This window comes from Talpa occidentalis, unplaced genomic scaffold (assembly GCF_014898055.3).
Source record: "Talpa occidentalis isolate TD23 unplaced genomic scaffold, MPIMG_talOcc4v2.1 talOcc4.16, whole genome shotgun sequence".
Taxonomy (NCBI): domain Eukaryota; kingdom Metazoa; phylum Chordata; class Mammalia; order Eulipotyphla; family Talpidae; genus Talpa; species Talpa occidentalis.
This window is the reverse complement of record NW_023601653.1, coordinates 2,139,902-2,159,922: the sequence shown is the minus strand read 5'-3', so window position 1 is coordinate 2,159,922 and position 20,021 is coordinate 2,139,902. Positions and strand designations below refer to the sequence as shown.

General features: G+C 50.8%; 1 protein-coding gene across 4 annotated transcripts in view; it reads right to left on the bottom strand.

Annotated features, from left to right (window-relative positions):
- The window catches only part of EFCAB6 (EF-hand calcium binding domain 6), a 143,126-nt gene that overhangs the window by 105,925 nt on the left and 17,180 nt on the right, over positions 1–20,021 (bottom strand). For 3 of the 4 annotated variants that reach the window (XM_037513407.2, XM_037513409.2, XM_054695992.1), the window contains 3 exons: positions 18,655–18,866; positions 11,122–11,210; positions 10,363–10,429 (listed from right to left, as the gene is read on the bottom strand). In XM_037513407.2, coding sequence (XP_037369304.1) covers positions 10,363–10,429; positions 11,122–11,210; positions 18,655–18,866 — 368 coding nt within the window. The remainder of the gene's footprint in view (positions 1–10,362; positions 10,430–11,121; positions 11,211–18,654; positions 18,867–20,021) is intronic. The other variant, XM_037513410.2, reaches the window with a different exon arrangement.

Here is a 20,021-nt window from a genome sequence, read left to right as displayed (position 1 = left end):
GGACACCCAGATACCTGCAGTGAGTTGGCACGTGCCGTCTGCCTCCTGGTCCCGCCTCTGTCCACCTGGGGGAAGAGGCCGTTCTGCGTTCCTGAGGATGCTTTGGTCCCACCCCTGCCTGAAATGGTCCCCAGCTCCTGGCTGGCCTCAGCGCTCCAGGAGTCCACCGCCCTTCACAACCCCTCAGGGAGCGGTGCTTCGGGGGGCCAAGCTCGTGGGGAGGGGATAGAGAAGGGCCACGGCCTCTCGCTCCTCCAGTCAGCCTGCAGGCTTCTCAGAGAAGTGCCCCGCCCTGCTGCTGCCCCAGGGCAGTGGAGAGAGGTGCTTTCGAGGCCCAAATCCTCAGCGTGGCAAACTCTGGCCTGCCACCCGCTTTTGCGCGCCTGCGAGCCGAGAGTGGGTTTCCACTTTTAAATGGCAGGGGAAAATCCAAAGAAGGACACTTTGAAAGTTACGTGAATTTCGAATTTCGGAATGTAAGTGCATCAGAGTTCTGAGGGGCCCGATGACCACGCGCCCGCATCGGGGACCAGCACTGCTCCCGGCCCCCCACCCCACCCAACATCTCCAAGCCCTCGCGGTCCCACTGCCCAGCCGCTAACGGGAGCCTTGAGGGCAGAGTCCAGGGCCGAGGGCGGGGCCTGAGCAGAGCGGTGTAGGCACGGCTAGGCGGAGGGATGACAGCAAATGGATGACGGCAGGATGGAGGGCCAGCGGGTGCCGGACAGATGGACGGGTCATGGATGGATGATGGTGGGTAGATGGACAGATGTGAGACGGATGGTCGAAGGGATGATGGATAGACGCGTGGGTGAAGGGATGGATGGACAGACAGATGGGTGATTTTAGATTCAGAGGAAGCTTTTCTTGGCTTTGGGAAACCAAGGAAGTCCTGCGTCTGCGAGAAGGGCCAACGGGCACCTCCCTTCCCCGCGGCCCAGTGCTGTGCTCCGCTCCGCACCTCCCCGGGCAAGGGGCTGAGAATCGACACGGCAGGGTGGGGGGATCGCGCTGCCTGCGCTCGGCCAGCCGGGACAGCGAGTGTGGACTTCGGGGTTTAAGTGCAGACGGAGGAGGGTAGATGGCCGGAGCTGCTCTGCTCCTGGGGGGCTTCAGGGGGCCCGAGCAGCCAGAGGAAGTGAGGAAGGGAACGGAGGAGGACTAGAGAGCTGGTCTAGTTGCCCCAGAGCTGGTCTCCTCAGGAAAACACACAGTTCAGGGCGCCCCAGGCACTATCCTAGTCGCTCCCTTTGAAGGGCCTCAGAGAACAGTGAAGGGAGCGGCCTCACCACACACCCCATTCGAGGGGGTCAGGGGTAAGAGGGCGAGAAGGAAGAGGCCTCTCGAGCCCCTCGAGCCGCAGCAGGGCGGTTGGGCGGGCTCAGTCCAGGTGTGAAGCTGGACTCCCCTGCCCTGGACTGGCTTATCTTATACCTCACGTGACCCCAAAGCCGTGGACCTGCCTAAGAGATCCTGAACAGGGAGAAAGACAGATTTGCTAAGCACCAGCTTGAGAACAGCGAGAAGAGAAAAATCAAACTGCTTCATATTTGTACCCCACTGAGCTCAGATGGTTCGATAAGCCGCTGACAGCGGAGGTGATTATTACTCCAGAGTTCTTTGTTTAAAATGCTTTTTATAGCACTTTGGCTCCAGGAAGGAAAGCTGTGAACCCAAATAACCACGACCACCCAGACTTTAAAGGAGGCAAGAGAAGGCCCAGGGCTCCTCCCTGCAGCCCGGCACCCCCTCAGGCGGCAGACACCCCTCCCTGGGCTCTGACGGCCCTTCCCCGCAGGCCAGGCCGGAGTGCGGCCTGCGGATCCACTTCGAGCTTGGCAGTTGCGTCGTCCCGGCTCCAGTCTAGCTGCTTTCTGTGGGATTCCTCACCCAGAGCCACCTTTTCCCGCCTACTTCTGGCAGAAGGGGGTCTGGGATGGGCTCCCCCCAGGGACTGAGCCCCCCGGGAGGGGGCTCCGAGCAGCCCCCGTGCCTTGGCTCTGCAGCAAGATGGAGGGTGGCACCCACTGCTGTCAGTCTGGCACCTTCCTGTCACCACGACGACATTCGTTTCAAATTTGAGAAGTAAAATTTCTAAGTGAAACCATGAAAAAGGATTTCTCTTACAATAAACACATCAATGCTCATTTTCCTTATTATTCTACTTTTGGCTATTTCGTATAAAATCTTTAATTAAAGTTTTTCTTTGAAATTGTCATTATCAACCCAGAAGAAAGAGTGGGGGGAACAACACAGCTGTGCAGATATGAAGCGCGATTCAGGACTAAATGAACTGGAACGGAATAAGGAGCTCGACTGTTATGTTCTTAGTTTTGGCTCCGTATTCTCAATAGCACAGTCGAACTTGTCACTTTATGTCGATTCCATCTGTCTACACTCTGCAGAGTATTGGCTTCCTACCGTGAACATTTCCTATTTACCAGCTGGTAAAGATGAGCCAAACCAGATAGGAAAAAATTAGACTACATTCAGAACCTCATAAACACAAACTTTCAATTTGGGGACATGTGGGAGGCGCAGCGGCCGGGCATTGCTCACTTTTAACAAAGGCTTGGTCCCCGCATTTCCCGGGGCCAAGGCTTTCTCTCACGGCTCTGACGCCGGCCCCCCAGGCCAAGGAGCATGCATTCATTTATTGAACGAGCAAACCCTGACTTTACTGAAAAATCGGAACAAGCTTACATAAAAATGGAATATGCAAAAACAGAGAAAAAGGAACTGGGTAAAAAAAAGAACGAAAGCCACCTCGGTGTCATCGCTGCCGTGATGGGGCAGAAATCCAAAACTCCGGCTTTGGGCTCCCTGGTGACCAAGGTGAAAAGGGAAACTTGCTGTTGTAGACATGCGCCACAAGCCATGTAAACATTTCCCTGTCTTGATTTTCATTTTTAAAATGCTTACCACGACAAATACCTTAAAGATTTGTAATAAGAAATCCCCAGCTACCCACTGAACTTTGGACAGAGCTGTGAAAATAAGTCCCAAGTCTAAATACCTAGGGCTTTTAAAAGGGTGCTAGATCAAGAACTGCCTCCTGTCTCTCCTGTCTTTCTTACCCAGACAGTGCTCACAGGAAGGGAATTCCACCCCAGGCACTGCAGCCCTGTCTCCCTGACCCCTACTTGCTCATAGGACAGTGCAACACACCAAGTGGGACAAGTCACTCCCCCACAACACACCAGGGGTGCTCAACAAATGCAGGCTGTGACGACGAGAGTGACTAATGCTCCAAGACCCGATGATAACATGAAATCAAATTCTAGATGCTCTTCCAGCCAACGTGCCTATGACACTGCAGGCGTCCATCTTCTAGACGCCTCCTCTCTCATGTCACGCCGCATCAGAAACCTGCAGGGCACCACGGCTGCTGCTACACCTCCAAGCCCCCGCCCACCCCCGGCTTTGGGGTTAACAACACCTGACCTTCAAAGTCTTCCAGCCATTTCAAAGTGCATCTGTCCCAGCCCACAGTGAGGAAGGCAACTCTCCGCGGAACAGTCACAGGGCTTGTCTGCTCACGCCCGGCCACGTCTCCGCTGTCCCTCCCTGAGGTCCCGTCCTTCACCAGATCACAGTTCTGAAGCAACCACACACCTCATCTGCTGCCACTGAGACCCAGCCACGCTCCAGCGTCATCTTCCTCACCAGCTGTTCCTGGCTATTCCAACCGCACTCCACTTCCCATAGCTACAGCACTGTATTAGTTCACCCAGGAGACAGTCCCTGAGTCCACACCAGGATCCATTCAAGGCACTAAAGTTACAACAGTGAAAAAGATAAGATATTCTAGCAATAAACAAAAATCTCAGATTGTTTTAAGTGTCAAGGGAAAATGCACACCATTACAGCTCTCCCTGAGAGATGTGGCCAGCTGAGCACCCCCAGCCAGGTCTTGGGCTTGTGGGGGGGGGGCGTCTTCACCACGGCGGGGGGTCTGATGAGTGCCCACCTGTATCTCAACAGGCCACTCTGGGCATCGAAGGGGAGGGATACTGTAAGCAGGAGAAGTGATGCAGGGCGCTGACCAACACGAGGCAGACACAAAGGAGGCAGTGCGGGCAGAGGTGGAGGAGGGATTCAGGGGTGATTTCGGGATATGGCAGAGGGCGCTTGGAGAGGATGGCAGGGGAAGGAAAGGGATCCAGGGTAGTGCTAGGACTCTGTCTCTGCTGGAATGACTCACCAGTGAGTGGTGGAACCACTTCCTAAATCAGGGGAGCAGTCGGGGAAGGGGGGCTTTTGGGGTGGGGAAGGGAGACACTCAGAAGTTACACTTTGCTCGTGGACGGTGGTGAGTCTGGAGCCCCAGATGGAGCAGCGGGTGTGGACGTCGTCAGCATGTTGCCCTCCTATCCTTCCCCTTGGGGTTTAAACCACAGATGACCACGTGTTCTCTATTCCTAAACTTTCCTGATGAAAACTCGGAGTTGGTTTCCAAATGCAAACTCCTAATGTGGGTTTGTGATTTTTTTTTTTTTGCCTCTTTATTTTTTTTATTAATGAAGCACCATTGTTTTCCATCTTCGTTAACATTTTGGCAATACAGAATTTCTCCCTGAGGTGTGGTCACCGTAGCTCTCCCACCACCCACTATCCTCCACCACGGTCTGCTGTGCTCCCCCCGCCCCCCACCCCTGCCCCCGTCCGACTTTGTTGAACAACTTCCAGTTGAGTTTGTCTCACTGCGTTCTCACAGAATCTCAACACATTGGGCAAGACTGTGGCCCCAGCTCACAGCGGAGGCGAGCTTCCCGGGGAGACGGCCTCGCCCCAGGCCCGTGGACACTGAGTGCCCCAGCCTGGCCCTCACACCGGGCTGGCCGGACCACCCCGCCGCACAGTCTCGCGCGTGCTACCCATGTGCCACGCGCAGGAACATGGCATGAAAATAAATGACAAACTTAGTTGGAAATAATTACAAACTCTGATAGAATGGGATCTTCGCTCGAGTTTCCGATGGAGCCTTTAGTAAATTAATAATAGAGTAACCGAAAATAGGTGCTGGGTTAGAAGTATTTTCAACATCATTTTTTATAAAATGGCAACTGATTATTTTGTTACGCGAAATTCTCCAGATCAAAATGTAAGCACGGCTCTTCATTCCGTTGTGCAGAGACACGTGGAGAAGAGCTGTGACATTATTAATCACTATATTCAGTTATGATTGATGGGCTTTTCTGCGGGGAGGAAAAAATGCCTCAGATACAATCTGTCCCAACAGCTCTGCGATATGCTAATATTTTCTTCAGATGAAAGAGGAGATGTGTTCAAATACCTGCTATCATCAGCAATTAATACCGAGTGCACCGAAGTGAGCTGATAAAAGCGGGATTAGGAGAATATCACAAATTAACCGAAAGCTTTCGTGTTGGAGCCAACGGCCCCATTTTGGGCTGGACGGTCTTTTCACCAGGCCCGGCGACCACGCTCGGGGCATCCGTCCAAGCTCACGCGGTGCGACGCCGCAAAGGTGCTCACGAGAGGGTCGTGGTTCTCACTAACAACCGTCTCTCTATTCCCTCGAGCCGCCCTTGTTTAGATTCCTGGTTTAGGAAAAGTCCCCCACTGAAGAAACAGAATCTACCTGTCACTCCCGCCTCTTCTCTGCAAGGCTATTACAGACCGCGCGAGCTTAGCTCCTCATTGTTCCCTCACTGCTTCCGAGCTGACAGAGGCAGCACCCAGACCACCCCAAGGCGCCGGTAACCCCATAAAAAAAGTGTATCAGATTCCCCCAGAGTCCGACAGGCACGCCGGGCATGGCTGACAGGGCAGACCAGACATTCCGATGCCTCCCTGCGAGCCACGCTCCATGTGGGTGGCGCCGGGCGGAGGGCCGACGGCCCGGGCTTTGCGTGCGCTTATTTATTTTCTTTGTTTATGTCTTTAGCTGAAACCTACTTCTTGACTCCGGTCTTGGGCTGAGAGCAGGCTGTCTGTAAAGGTGGGGGTGGGGGAGTCGGCGCCGGTACACACACACCGGGACCCCCCCATGGGTCAGACGGCTGCCCACAGTCGGCGGCCGGTGGGCCTGGCTTAGCCGCAGCTCTCGCCTCCGCCTTACCCGGTGTGGGAAGCTGACAAAAGTTAAAACAGGAAAAAGGCCAAAACTGTGTGAGCTGCTGTGCTTTGCTTTCGTCCTCTTCTTCCTGGCAGCAACTCCGCTGAAGAACATGAGCACCCAGCCCGAGGTCTTGGGCACCACTGCTGCTGTAGGGGAGCGGGGCTGTGGGGAGGCGGGGGGCACCAAAGGCTGAGGAGCCGGGCAGGACGGCGGCAAGGAAAGGGAACTCCAAATGCCCATTTGCAGAGGCAGCAGGCGGCTCTGGCTGGAACAAAAGTCTCCGTCCATTCACTGGGTCCCGGGGAAGAGGACTCCTCTGGGGTGGAAGGTCTCGGCAGACCTGGCGTAACAAGAGTCACATCTGCTGAGCGTGAGGCATCAGCGTGTCTCCGGTATGGCGACCAGGCCTTGTCCTCGCCTTGCCTGTCCTGGCTCTGCTCCTGTTAATCTTCTCTTGCAGACAAGACTACATTCAGACCAGACCAGCTGAGATCCAGATAGGGTAGGAGAAAAACAAGGGGGAAGGCACTGCCTCATGGCCGCAGGGAAGGGCATGCCCACCAGCCCTGGGAAGACACGGTCGGTCGAGGCCAAACTTGAAAGGAAAAGGGGCGTGAATGCAGTGCCTGCCAACCTAGCTGTCCTCTGAAGTCCTGCTGACGCGGACCCTTTGGCCTCCCCCCTCTCATGGTGCTCCCCCCTGTGAGTCCCCGCTTCTCCCCAACCTGGAGAGACAGGAGTCCCTGGGCCTCAAGATTGCTGACCCCTGACGAAACTTCATTTCCTTCTACAGACTCTTCTCTCAGGTTTTGGCTTAGGCAGGGTGAGTCGCCAGGCCCCAAACTCCTGTAACAAATACCTTTTCTGTAGAGGCCCTCAAGAGGCAAGGCGGCTAGCAGTCAAGAGCCCTGGAGCCAAGGGTCTCTGCGCCTGGCCGAGTGCCCTTGGTCAAACCGCCTGGCTCTGTTCTCAGTGTCCCTGTGCGTCAGGGCGGGAGAGCCAGGGCGCTGGCCAGGGGCTGTCCTGGGATGAAACAGACTTGAATGCACTTGGCCTGTGGGCCAGCCCCAGTGGGTGCTCGTCTGTGCTAGCTGCTGTCATTACCAGAACTGGCGAAATCCAGAAAACCACTTCCTGTCCGAAGGATTAAGGCCCAGCCAGCCCAGACGGTCCTTCCTTCTGGTGTGCTGAGGCGCACACTGTTGCTGCCTGCTCCAACCCATTCGCCTTCCATCAAGCCACCCATCTTGCTCAGCTCCGGCCCCGTGGCTGCCTGCTCGGGGCCCAGCCAGCCATGCTAATGCCAAAGACCACTTCTACCCACGCTGATTGACTTGGGGGCGAGGGGTAAACTTCTGGACTGTGGGTCACAGGGAAAAGTTTCCCCTTTGTTTATAGAGTCATATTGGAAGAAAAGGACACTGGGGAAAACCGGCTCCAAGTTATCTGCACTTGGACTTGAGATGGTGGCCCTCCCGGGCCAGAGGAGGTGAGTCAGACTGCACCCCCAGCCTCCCTAGGTGAGACGAGCATGCTCCTCTGTTTCTCAGAGGGTAGAACAGCCACATACTTCATGGCTGAGGAGGGGCCGTGTGGCGAGTCCAGACCCACCACAGGAAGGGCTTCCCAGGCCCCCCCCATCTCGGAGGCGGGGACGCACATGACTGAGCAGTGCCCGCAAGCCCCTCCTTCTCGTGACCCCCTGCTGGGTCAGGCTGGTCTCCACTTCAGAGCCGGGACATTAGGGATGGTGGCAGCCCAGTGGGCCAGGGGGCCCGCTAAATCCCCCTGCCTCCTCATAGGCCGCAAGAGTGAAGGACTGGAAACAGAATTCAAGAGTCTGTCAGAGGCCACCGCAGAGGAGAGGAGCCGCAGGGAAGCAGCCTGATTGGAGATCATGGGGAAATCAGGGCCGGAGAGGGTGGGCAGGCCGTGTGTATCCTCGGCGTTCAGCAGAGGTCAGGCTGGACGAGGGGCCTGAGGAAGACCCCTGAGGACCACCTGGGCTGCAGCTTCCTTCTCCCCAAATGGGGGCCGGGGAGGGGAGGGTCAGACAGCATTTCTGCCGTGTGAGGCCACGTCTCAAATCACCAGGACAGAGCAGGGCCTGGAGAGCCGCCAGCCTGCCTCACCCTCCACCAATGCGAAGAGGACGCGGGAGGCCCTGGGCTTGCCTGGATAATGAGCGTGCACGCGAACATATGTTGGGGGGCTCGGGGCATGTAAAGAAGGGGCAGGCGGAGGGACCAGCTGTCAGACCAAGTTCACTGCAGAAGCAAGCAGGAAAAACAAGCCCCGGGGTCCGGGCGGTTCAGGGTGTGCCAACTGCTAATTATTTGTTGGTTGAGGGAGGCTAGACCACACAAACGTTAGCTAAGTCTGGCTCCCAAAATTCAGAGAGACATTTGCATGCTTTCTTGGCTCCCATCAGCCATGTGGACTTATATTTAAAACAAAATAATTAGCATTCTTTCATCCCAAACCGCGCAGGTCAACCAGCAGTGACAGCCTGGAGAATCTTCCCGAAATAACTCCCAGGTCGTCTTCTCTGTCTGCAGTGCCGGCCTGGGGAGCCCTGGCCTGGGGAGCCCCGGCCTGGGGAGCACCAGTTTGGGAACATCTGCGTGGGGAGCACCAGCCTGGAGAGCACTGGCCTGGGGAGCACCCGCATGGGGAGCACTGCCAGGAGAGTCCCGGCTGCAGTGTGCTGATACCCCTGGCAAGCGGCCGAGGAGAGCGTCTGGTCCTCTTGCTTGTGTGGGGCAACTCCTCTGTGCCCGCCCCCCGCCCCCAGCCAGGGAGGCTGCAGGAACGACGGATCACCACGGTGCTTGTTGGCCTGTGCACGCATCCCAGGGCTCAACCCCGGGTCTCCTCAACTGCACTGCAGCACACTGGGGGCGTCACTGTCCCCACACATGTGAAGCAACAGTGACAAGGCCCACCCAGCTGGGAAACAGCAGTGCCCCAAGATGGAGCCCCGGTCTGACTGGGTCCCCAGGTCGGCATGTCCCACTCCCCCTCCCCGCCCAGGGTGAGGTCACCAGGGCAGAGCTGTGACCCGGCCAGAACGCATGGCAGAGGACCCGGGCACCCTGGGGCTGGTGTCACCTTGGTCACCCATCCCCGGCTTCCCTCTCGCCATTTTGCTCTCCACATTGGTTTAAACTCACTTTGCATCAGTGCAAAGAAGGAGGAGGGATTGGAATGGCAAAGGAACCAGGGGAAGGGGGGCTGGCAGAGGGTTCCGTCAGCTTCCCTCGCCAAAGCCACTTCATGGTCACCCACCAGCCCTGGGCGCACTCCCCACACTGCTGGGCTGGGGCACCGCTGACCCGCGGCAGCATTTATGGAGGGGACAACCGCCGTGAACAGCCGGCTCTCCTAGGAGAGTCTGGCAATTGGCATCATTCACGGAGCTGCATCGGAGCAGGCCCCACGAAGACCATCGACCGTCACGCACGTTCCATGTGGACGGCAGTGGGAGAGGCGGGGAATCAAGCCGGGGTCCCACTAATAGAAAGTGCAGAAACGAAGTTTTGGAGCACATCATGCTGAAAATGCATCACACGAAAATGAATCTTCTGGTCTCACGGCATCAGCCAGGAAAATTTAGACAAACATTTTGTGGATTTCTGGCTATTTTTGATTTTGAAATGTATGAAAATCACAGAAGAGTTCAAAAAGGAAGGAAAATTTGTCACATTTCAAACCAACATATTGAATCGAGTAAATTAAACCGCGACACTCAAACTGCTCGTGTAACTGACAGCTCAGACGCCTGTTAAAGAGGGGTCTGGTTCCAAGCCCAGGACAACAGGAACACCTCCCCAACTGTGCGCGCCGCCGCCGGCCGGGCCCAAGCCAGCTCTGGGCCCCCGTCCCAAGCACGCCGAGTCGCTCCTGCACCCCAACACCCCAGTATTGGCACAAAGGTCACCCTGGGTCTCTCTGGGGGCCCCTACCAGGCTCTGGACCAGCATTGGCTGATGGAGGGCGGTGGTGTCTCTTCCTAAAGAAAGCCCTGCTTGAGCCTTAAACCAAGAGAGAGGGGCCCTGCACGGGATGATCCCAAGTTATTACAGCACAATTAACCTTCCAGAGCTGCAGGGGTGTCACCCATCAAGGACACGTCCCCCAAGCCTGTAGGCCAACATCATGGGGCTGCCTTGACATGAGGACACACAGGGGCCAGCTGGCACCGTCCACCTCTGCCGGTGGCGACTTCTGATGAAAGGGAGGAGGAGAGGGAAAGAGCTGGTGAAGGTCTCTCTTACCTTTTCTCCTACTTGGCTTTCGAGTTCTTTCAATGTCCGACAGCAGTTCTTTTCAGTCCCGCTTCCCCTTGTAAATAAAAATGAAGATTTTCTGTTAAAATGTTTTAACCTAGTAAATGTTGACATAGGACATGCGGAGATCAAAATTGTAAGGATTTTCAAATTATATAATTTAAAATAGAAGGTATTTCTTATGCATCTGCCAGAAGCATGAACGTGGGCCAGGTACTCAGCTCCTGCCTGCCTCACTTTCCCCATCTGTGAAGTGAAATTGAAGCCCCGCCTCTTCCCAGGGCAGCGGGACCAGCGCTGCGAGTGGAATTGCTGAGCACTGACTGCAGCCTCGTCTTGTCTAATTTAATACCCATACCCCGTCACAAAATACTTTCCAAAGAAAGACAGTAAAGGTATAAAAATGTTCAAATATTAAATTTAAGATCTTAATGTTTTTACTTCAAAAATTAAAATTCATTTTCAAGTCTGAAATACATTGCATATGAAATGTGCTGATCTGGCTTTAACTTGCTATATTTCCATTTTTAACAGAGTATTATTTTTCTCTTTCTGAAACACAGCCTATACGTGCTAGAATATTCTCTAAGCAAATGTCCGACTACCCATTAACTCCATTCAGTTCTGTATGGACAAGCTCCAGCAGCACGTCCTCCAGACACACCTGCTGACATGATCAGCTCTAGGAAACTTAGGTCATAATCGTTTCAGGTTTCACATTTGCCAATGAGCAGACAAAACACTTACCTCTTTATAACATTCATATTTAGGTCAATTCCACCAAATCTGGACAGGAATTCAACGTACGGAATGGTGCCAGATCTGGTGAGGGGGATCTACATTCAGAAAGGAAGGAGAGTCTGTCAGAGAACACGGCGGTACAGCCGGCAGCAAAGAGACTTGGAGATAATGTCTTTGGTGACACAAGGTGGGGCACTTCCGGGGTCGGCAGTGCTATGGTGAACCCCTACAGCTACGTCCTCCAAGGGTCTTAGTGGACATGGGTGCTCAGCATTCCAAGTGCAAACAACATGAACACCAGGGTGCTAGCCTCTGCTCAAGGTCAATGCGTTATCTACAGAATTATCTGAAATTGAGATATCTTAAAAGTGAAATAAAATTAGCAGAAACATGTTCTAACATTTGGGAAAAAAAAATCCTGATAGAAATGGAAACATGTTCTGGGCCTCCCTGGTAGTGCAGGGGTAAAGTCTCAGCGCTATGAAGCTGTCTGCAGCCATCATAGCACGAGTTCAATCCCCAACCAGGGAGATACCCACAAGGTGCAGCAGACCTCTCTTCTTGCCCTCTGCTCCCCTCAGCAGTGTATTTCAGTAGATCTGCCTGTTCTGCTCCCCATTCTGCCTCTGGTGAATCCCCTTACCCCCCACACCTCTGTCCTGCACGCCAGCTCTTAGATGCCTAAATAAAATAAATCTTTAAAAAAAAAATCTTTTAAAAAAAAGACAGAAACATATTCTATGGCATAATACAAATATATGAACAGGTATAAGGAAATATATTCACATAGTTATATTATGCTATAAAATATACATACAGATATCTAGAGAGATATAAGTAGATAAGTATCTCCAAGAGGCTGAAGCCCCAGCACAGTTCTACACTCGAAATGTCAGGTGGACTTTCTGTACATACATTTACTTTTAAGATAGAAAAAAGTCATTTTGAAATTCTAATTCTATATAGAACATTAGAGGATCAAGTGGGTCAATAGAAATTGTCCATTAAATAAAAGCATCACATCGATGTTTAAATTACTGAAGCTGCTGGCTGCGCTGTGATTACGTCAGAAACTAGCTCTTACACTTAGGAAATGCACACTCAAGTGTTTGGAAGAGCCACAACGTAAGCAAGTTCCTCTCAAAAGTTTCAGAAAAAAATGAGCAACTATCAATAGCTCGCTGACACACGTAGGCCCGCAACATGCGCCCAGAGCTGGCCAGAGGCCAGAGGGGCAGCGGCGAGGCAGTGTTCACCGCAGGCAAGGCAGGGTGAGGGCAGGTGGGCGCATGGGTGCTGTGAGTGCTATCGTATGCTTTCTGGAGGTTGAAATGATTTCTGAATCAAAAGTTAAACATTTTAATAAAAATAAGTATTTCCCCCCAGAGAAGCACTCTGGAACTAAAGTTAAAATAAATAGCTAATCTATATAAACATACTGTGTTTCATGCAAATACACAAAGTCCCCAGTCCACACCTCAAGTTTGATGTTTACTCAGCCCTGAGAAGCCCAGGCCGGGGCCGGGGAGGCCATCTCGGTCTTCCCCAAAGACAACATTCCTCTCTATCGGCTAAAATATGTGTGACTCGGAAATGGGACGGAGGCGTGGTGGCTCACGGGAAGCCCTCTCCGCGAGGACGGCCATGACTGCGGCGTCTCATGGCCTCTCTCAGTAGACGACAGTTTGGGGTAAAGACATGAAGGCCTCCCTAGTCCTGCAGAAGAATGGCCGGAGCAAATGCCATGTGGCGGGGGCCAAGAGCGATGTGCCCTGGCTTTGACAGTGACAAGAGTGAACGGGGAAGGGAAGTCACTCACAGAGCTCACGCTCCATAAATGGACACGGGCTTTTTGGGGGCCGACTCCCCCAGCCCCCAGTCACCCTCAGAAGGCGCTGGCATCACAGAGCAGAGGGGCCCCCTTCCTGCAGCGCCAGAGTCCACTACCTCCAGCACATCAGGCCGCGTCGCGGCACTCACGGCCCTGGCCACAAAGAGCCCATCAAAGGAGGCTTTTGTCCTGCTTCACGGCATGTGCGCTCTAACGCACGCCCTGATGCGGCTGAGACATCTGGCGAGGCCCGGTCTCCAAAGCTGAGCCCCTTGGACGGCCAAAAACTCCAGCCGAAGGGGAGAGGAGAGGCTCACGCTCGCCGTTTCAGAATTTATGACTCTGGCAAAAGCATCTGAGAACCGTAACTGTCCACAGATGAGCCGCTGCACGCAAAGCCTCAAGCCAGGGCTGGGGCCGGGCAGTCACTGAGTCGGCACTTGGCTGCTGGCATCTTTCTAGGCTTCTCTTCCCCCAACCTGGCACAGCCACTGGGGCCAGAACAGGACCTTGTTTCCTTCTCCGGGATCTGTTTACCCATTCAACATCTTTTTATTTTTTTATTTATTTAATTATTTTAATGATTTTTTAAAATTTATTTTTATACAAGAGCTGGGGTACAGGCCAAAGGCACGGGAGGGTAACAGGATTCACAAGAGACAGAGCAGGGAGCAGAACAGGCAGATGACAGAAATACACTGCTAAAGGGAGCAGTGGGCGCGACAGGAGAGGTCTGCCACACCATGTGGGATTCTCTCCAGCCGGCGGGGATCAAACCAGCACTGCAGAGGCTGCAGACAGCTCCACAGCATGGCACTCAACCTGCAGCGCCAGTGGGGAGGCCCCTCAATTTCTTTTTAAAAGAGTACATTAATATTCAGTCTGAGGCCACATCTTGTCTTTAATTCACTCCACTGAAGTGGAAACCAGGTACAGGTCGGGGCAGGTAAGGCCTCTCCCCAACTCTTGTCCTGATCAGTCATCCAGATATCCTGACACTTAAACATTCTTGACTTGGCTTGTGAAATAAAGTTGAAAGTAAATTCAGACTACAGCCGGATAAGTCTAATTTGAAGGGGGAACTCTCATGGACATCTGACCAGCTTTCTAAGTCTCCAGTTAGGTTTACAACAACTACAGAAAAAGAAGGTGGTATCGCCACATGGATCCGCCATCACAAGATCTAGAGAAGCTCAGGCAGGCAGGAACTCCAGGGCTTGGGAAGAGAAGACCCGCCTTTTACACCCAATGCACTTGGCCTCCTGAAAGTACGCTGCACTCAGGCCTCCTTGATTTACACCGGGTGACAGGAGCTCAAGATTCTAGAAAAACACATTTGTTTTTAAGATAAGCGGCCTGGACCCGTTTGGTTATTTTTTTGAAGTCTTTGAAGTTCCACGGTTCTCCGTGACTGCTTTTAAAAACAGATGTAGCTTTTTAAAAACAGATACACATTTCACATTTTCTGTACTTTTCTTCTTCCTGCATAGCTGATTAGCTTGGGAAGGTTGTCAAAATTTTAAATTAACATTAGATCATGAATATAGAGAGATATTAGCAGGAAATAATATTTTAACTCTCCATTTGGTATAAATAAAGTATCAATTAAATCGAGTTTTTGAGGAAATGGATGCAATGTTTGCAAGGACAAATGTTCTTTAAAAGCAAGAGAACACCGCCAGAAGACACAGATACCGCCCCCAGGTATGCACCAAGAGAAATGAAAACAGATGTCCACACAAAAACTTGTACGGGAATTTTCACAGCAGCACAGTCCATAAAAGTGACAAAGTAGAAACAACCCAAAGGTCAATCAACTGATTATAAACAAAATGTAGTCTATCCTCACCGTGGAATAGTATTCAGCCATTAAAGATGGGTGGACCTGGAAACATGGATGAACCTGGAAAAGCTCTAAATGTTTAAGTTTAAGGGGTGATGAAGGTGTTCTGGAATCAGATAGTGGTGATGATTGTACAACTCTGAAGATATTCAAAACCACTAATTTGTACACTTTTAAATGGTGGATTCTATGGCATGTAAAGTATATCTTAATTAGGTTTTTACTAAAAATGTGAATGACAAAAAGGGTGACACATGGAAGAATCATTATCCACTATTTGTAAAATTTTGGAAGTGAATGAAGGGGAAAAAAAATTTTTTTTTTAGATTTATTTATTTATTTATATAAGCACTGGGTACAGTCGGAAGCGCGGGAGGGTGAGAGAATTCACCAGAGCCAGAGCGGGGAGCAGAACAAGCAGAAGGACCGAAGTACACTGCTGAGGGGAGCAGCGGGCGGCAGGAGAGGTCTGCGCGCCATGTGGGACCCTCGCCCAGCGGCCGGGGATTGAATCGGCGCTGCAGAGGCTGCGGGCAGCCTTACAACCCAGCGCTCAACTGCCATGCCACCGGGGAGGCCCAAGGGGAAAAAATTTTTAACTCTTCCTCTTTATCTCCTCTTCCTTTCTTTCCTGTCCCTTTCCTAACAATTCAGTCCTAGAGGACTAGGGCTGTCTCCTAGTGCTGCTGGGGGAGGCTAGATAGTCCAGAGAGGGATGTGGGCTAGAGGGAAAACTGTTCTTTGCACTACACTTTCAACTTTTCTGTAGTTTTGTAATTTTTTTAAATGATAAAGCTACTGAAAATGTGAGCAGAGGCTGAGGACAGCTTCACAGGTAGTGTCTTAACCCCCTGCGCCACCAGGGTACCCACAGGGCGCAGCAGACCTCTCCTGTCTCCCTGCTGCTCCCCTCAGCAGTGTATTTCAATCAGTCTGCCTGTTCTGCTCCCCACTCTGTCTCTGGTGACTCCTCTCACCATACCACCCCCCGCACCTCTGGCCTGTACCCCAGTTCTTGCATGCATTAATAAATAAATCTTTTTTTAAAATGTGAGCAGAATCTCAAATAGGAGAGAGAGAAGCAAGGCCCCACTTTCTGTATATACACTCCGTCCACATTTCCAGCTAATGCCAAAACCATCCAACTGCAGGTCAGACTCCAAGACACCAACCTAGAAATAAAAGTGCTGAACTGCATTGTAAGCAACAGCCCACTGCAAGTGAGACAGTTTGCAAGTTAATTGCCTGCCAAAGCAAAAGTATCAAAAGCGTTCAGAGGATTATAACAGAATCCAGAGTCTCCACAGCACAGCCTGCACAATATTTAGCACTGCACTGTCTAATAAAAAGCCATAACCACACGTGGCTACTGAGAACTTAAAATGTGACTACTGTAGGGCCTCCCCAGTGGTCCAGCAGTTGAGCACTGGGTTGCAAAGCTGCCCGCAGCCTCTGCAGCATGGGTTCTATCCCCAGCTGCCGGCGAGTGTCCCACGTGGCGCACAGACCTCTCTTGCCGCGCCCGCTGCTCCCCTCAACAGTGTATTTTGTCAGTCTGCCTGTTCTGCTCCCCACTCTGGCTGTGGTGAATTCTCTCACCTTCCTGCGCTTCTGACTGTACTGAGGGCTTGTATAAATAAATTAATTTTTTAAAAATGCGACTAGTGTAACCGATGAACTGATTTTTTTGTTTGCTTTAACATTAGCAAATGTAAATTTTAAAAATAATTCAGTTGTTGGGAAACAAGTATGTTGGAAACAATGGGGTATCTGAATCTAGTATTTTAAAAACTAGCTGTAAATTTTATGAACTCTACAGGTCAAGTATTTCCAATGGAAATTTAGTGTCTGAATTCAAGTCTGCTGAGGTATAAAGTACATGCCAGGTTTTGAAGACTCAGAACATAGGAAAGAATATAAAATTATAAAATATCTTACAACTTTTATTGTTGAATACATGTTGAAATGAGATTGTACTTTGGAAATATTTGATAAAAAATTGTTATTAAAATTAATTTCACCTATTTCTTTTTTTGGAGTTACCAAAAAAATTTAAAATACATATGTGGTTCACATTATCCTTCTATTGGACAGTACTGGTGAGAGATATTATCTAAATTTACTCAAGTATGGAGATTCAGGGAAATGCGCCCATTCTCAATGGAAAACATTGTAGTCGGTGAACAATGAGATGACCCCAATGTCAGAATTATCAGAAAAAGACTGCACAGGAATATTTCAAGTATGCTCATTGAGTTAAAAGGAACACACTCAAAACTGATGAAACAAACAAACAAACGGGAAATCTAAGCAGATAAATTATTTTAAAAGAACCAAATGGAAATTCTAGAACCTAAAAATGTAACATCTAAAATTAAAAATTCACTGAACAGGCTTAATATCAGAATGGAGATGCTAAGAAAGAGTCTGTGAACCTGAAGGTAGATCAGCAGAGAGAGGAAAAAAGATTTTGAAGAATGAACAGAGCCTCAGGGGTCTGTGGGATTAACCAAAATGTTTCAGAGAGGAAAGGATGGGACAGAAAATATTTAAAGAAATAATGTAAATTTCCCAAATTCAGCAAAAGCAAAAGTTAGAGAAAAACCTTAAAACAGTACCATGGTGTGTTCAAAAAGAAACAACAAACTTCTGCAAATATTAAAAATAAAAAAAAAAAAATCAGTGGCAGGAGGGAGCAGACATGAGGTTAAGACCAGACTCAGGGACGCCTGCAGTGCACGTTTTCCCAGCACGTAATTCCCATGCCAAAAATAAGCCAACTGGATTGGGCTGGGATATTCAACAAGTTCTAAAACGTAACAGGCTTCAACATATTATGACACAGCAGTTGGTCAGACTCTGATCACACACTAATGAAGTAGTAAAAAAACAATTCGTGTTTGTACCAGGGGTGGATGCAAACAGCTTTGGGCTGTGAGGCTGGAGGCATGTTCCCACCCAACTTTTACTCTTGTGTCACTTTATTGATCCCTGTGGGTTTATTTTGGGTGGGTTTATTTTGGGAGTGTTTCATTCCTGCTGATTGTAATGCCTTTGTAAGGCCCTGAAACACCAAATCTTTATTATTTTTACCTCCCAAGTCTAGCACACTCCCCGGAGGCCCCAGGGCCTGCCCTCTTATTCCCCTCTCTGTGTCACCTCCTGCTGCAAAGCTCTCACCGGCTCCCAGAAGCTTCTAGGACATAAGTCAAGCTCTTACCTCTTGGTACTTTTCAGAATTGGCCCCTAGCCACACCTGACACACACCCATCACTTCAGATGTAAATAACTCTACCCACCTCCCTGAGCAAATCTGTCATGCAACCTAGGTATCCACGCTCTCGCATGGACTAATCTCTCTGCTTATAATCCCCTTTCCTGCTTCTTTCCTATGGCTGGTCCCCACCAGAGTCAAAGCTAAGCTTAAATACCCCCTCCTCCCAAAAGTCTTCTGGGTTTACCACCCCTGGATTTTAGACAGCTCTCCATTCTTTAACTCCCACCCCACCCTGCAATATCCCTGTCCCAACACCGTTCACACCTCCAGAGATCTCTCACTGGACCCGGAGCCCTTAGCGTGGACCATGTCTGGACTCCAGTGCCTGGTATTGGGTCAAACATGCAGTAGGTGCTCAAAAGCCATCTGATGCAAAAGCAGATGCCAAAATACTAATGTGTAACAGCGCCACGCACAGAATATGACCCAAGTACGTGCTGACGGTCCCAAATCTGCCAGTAATTAAATGAGTGGACTGGGAACCATCTGGGGAGAGCGGGGGGAGAGTTCTGAAGAGGTTATATGAGCCTGTAAGCTACTTCCTCCGGTCCTCGGTCAGTTATTCTGAGTGGTTACAACAGACTGTACCTGAGCCAGTACATCTTGGAACTGTTCTCTTGTGAGAGGCAGCAGGAAGGTTGTGATAATTCTTCTGAGTTCACTCTTGGACACCGTCATGCTCTGATCGGTATCGAGCAGCTGAAAGGCTTTTTTCAACTCATCCCCTTTGTCGGTAATTTTTTGAAATAAAATCCGTTTAACATCTAAGAAGGACAGTATTGGATTTGGAACAGCTGTGTCTATAAAAGAGATACAGCTATTTGTTAAATGTGCTTAAAGCAAAGACACTAAAAACCTTTTCACCGTGTACTAGAATCAAACAAACTTCTAAAACGGCATTTCTCTATGTAGGTTCCCACACGTCTAACCACTAGCTGACTCGCCACGGCAAAGCGCAGTCATTTTCCCAGCTCTGAGACGTGGCCGGTATCAAATAACAGTGGTGACATTAAAAAGAAGGAACCAGGCAGAGCCGACCTCCCGGTGCATCATGTGTGCAGCAACCAGAGACGAGTAAAATTCAGAGAAGGAATCATATCATTTCAAATAAATCCAACACAATATTTGCTTTTCACCCCCTTGCCAATTTTTGAGGGGAAAGTATGTCACTCTCAAGTCTTGATCTTTTCACTTTCAAAGACAAGGAAGGGGAGAATCCGCTAGGCTCTGAAGGTGGCGGGAAGCTGTGTAAAGTGGCCTAAACACCTTGCGGGGGCGGGGGGTGCTGCAATGCTTCTGTCCTAGGGTCTCCCCTGCCTTCTCAGGAGAGCGGACACTCTCAGACCTCCCTCCTCTCTGTCTCAGATGAAACAGCTGCAGGAACAAGTAAATATGGAAGCTTCAAACCAACTCAGGGGCCGACCAGTATCACAGGCCTGAAGGCGGGAGTGTTATGTTTTGGTATCTTAGAAACACTAGGGGAAGAGGAGGCTAAGTTTGGCAAATCTCTCACATTGATTTATGAGATTGCAAAGGCTTGGTGGCCATCTTTATTTAGCAGCTCTGTCTTAATATGGTAAATTCTGGATCACGTAAATGTCTTTACCACGGTCTCATTTTTTATCAAAATATTCACCAGCAGGAGCTTGGGAAGAGTGATTAGTTATTTCCCTTCACGTTTGACCTTCTCGTCAAGCTATTGAGCATCTCCCACAGAGAGACAGTCATTTTAGTCTTGGGGTGACCTGGGCCAGATGACAGGCTCCCAGTGCCAACCTGAACCCACCCAGCAGGCATGTAGGGATTTCCCCACAGCTGCGACCACCTAGAAGGTGGTCGGAGACCATGCTGGAATCCCCAGGCACACCCCTGCATCCCAAGCTCATCCCGAGGAAGCTCCACCACTCCCTCTCCACTGCCGACTGGCCTTCAAGGCTCGGCCGCAGCTGATTCAC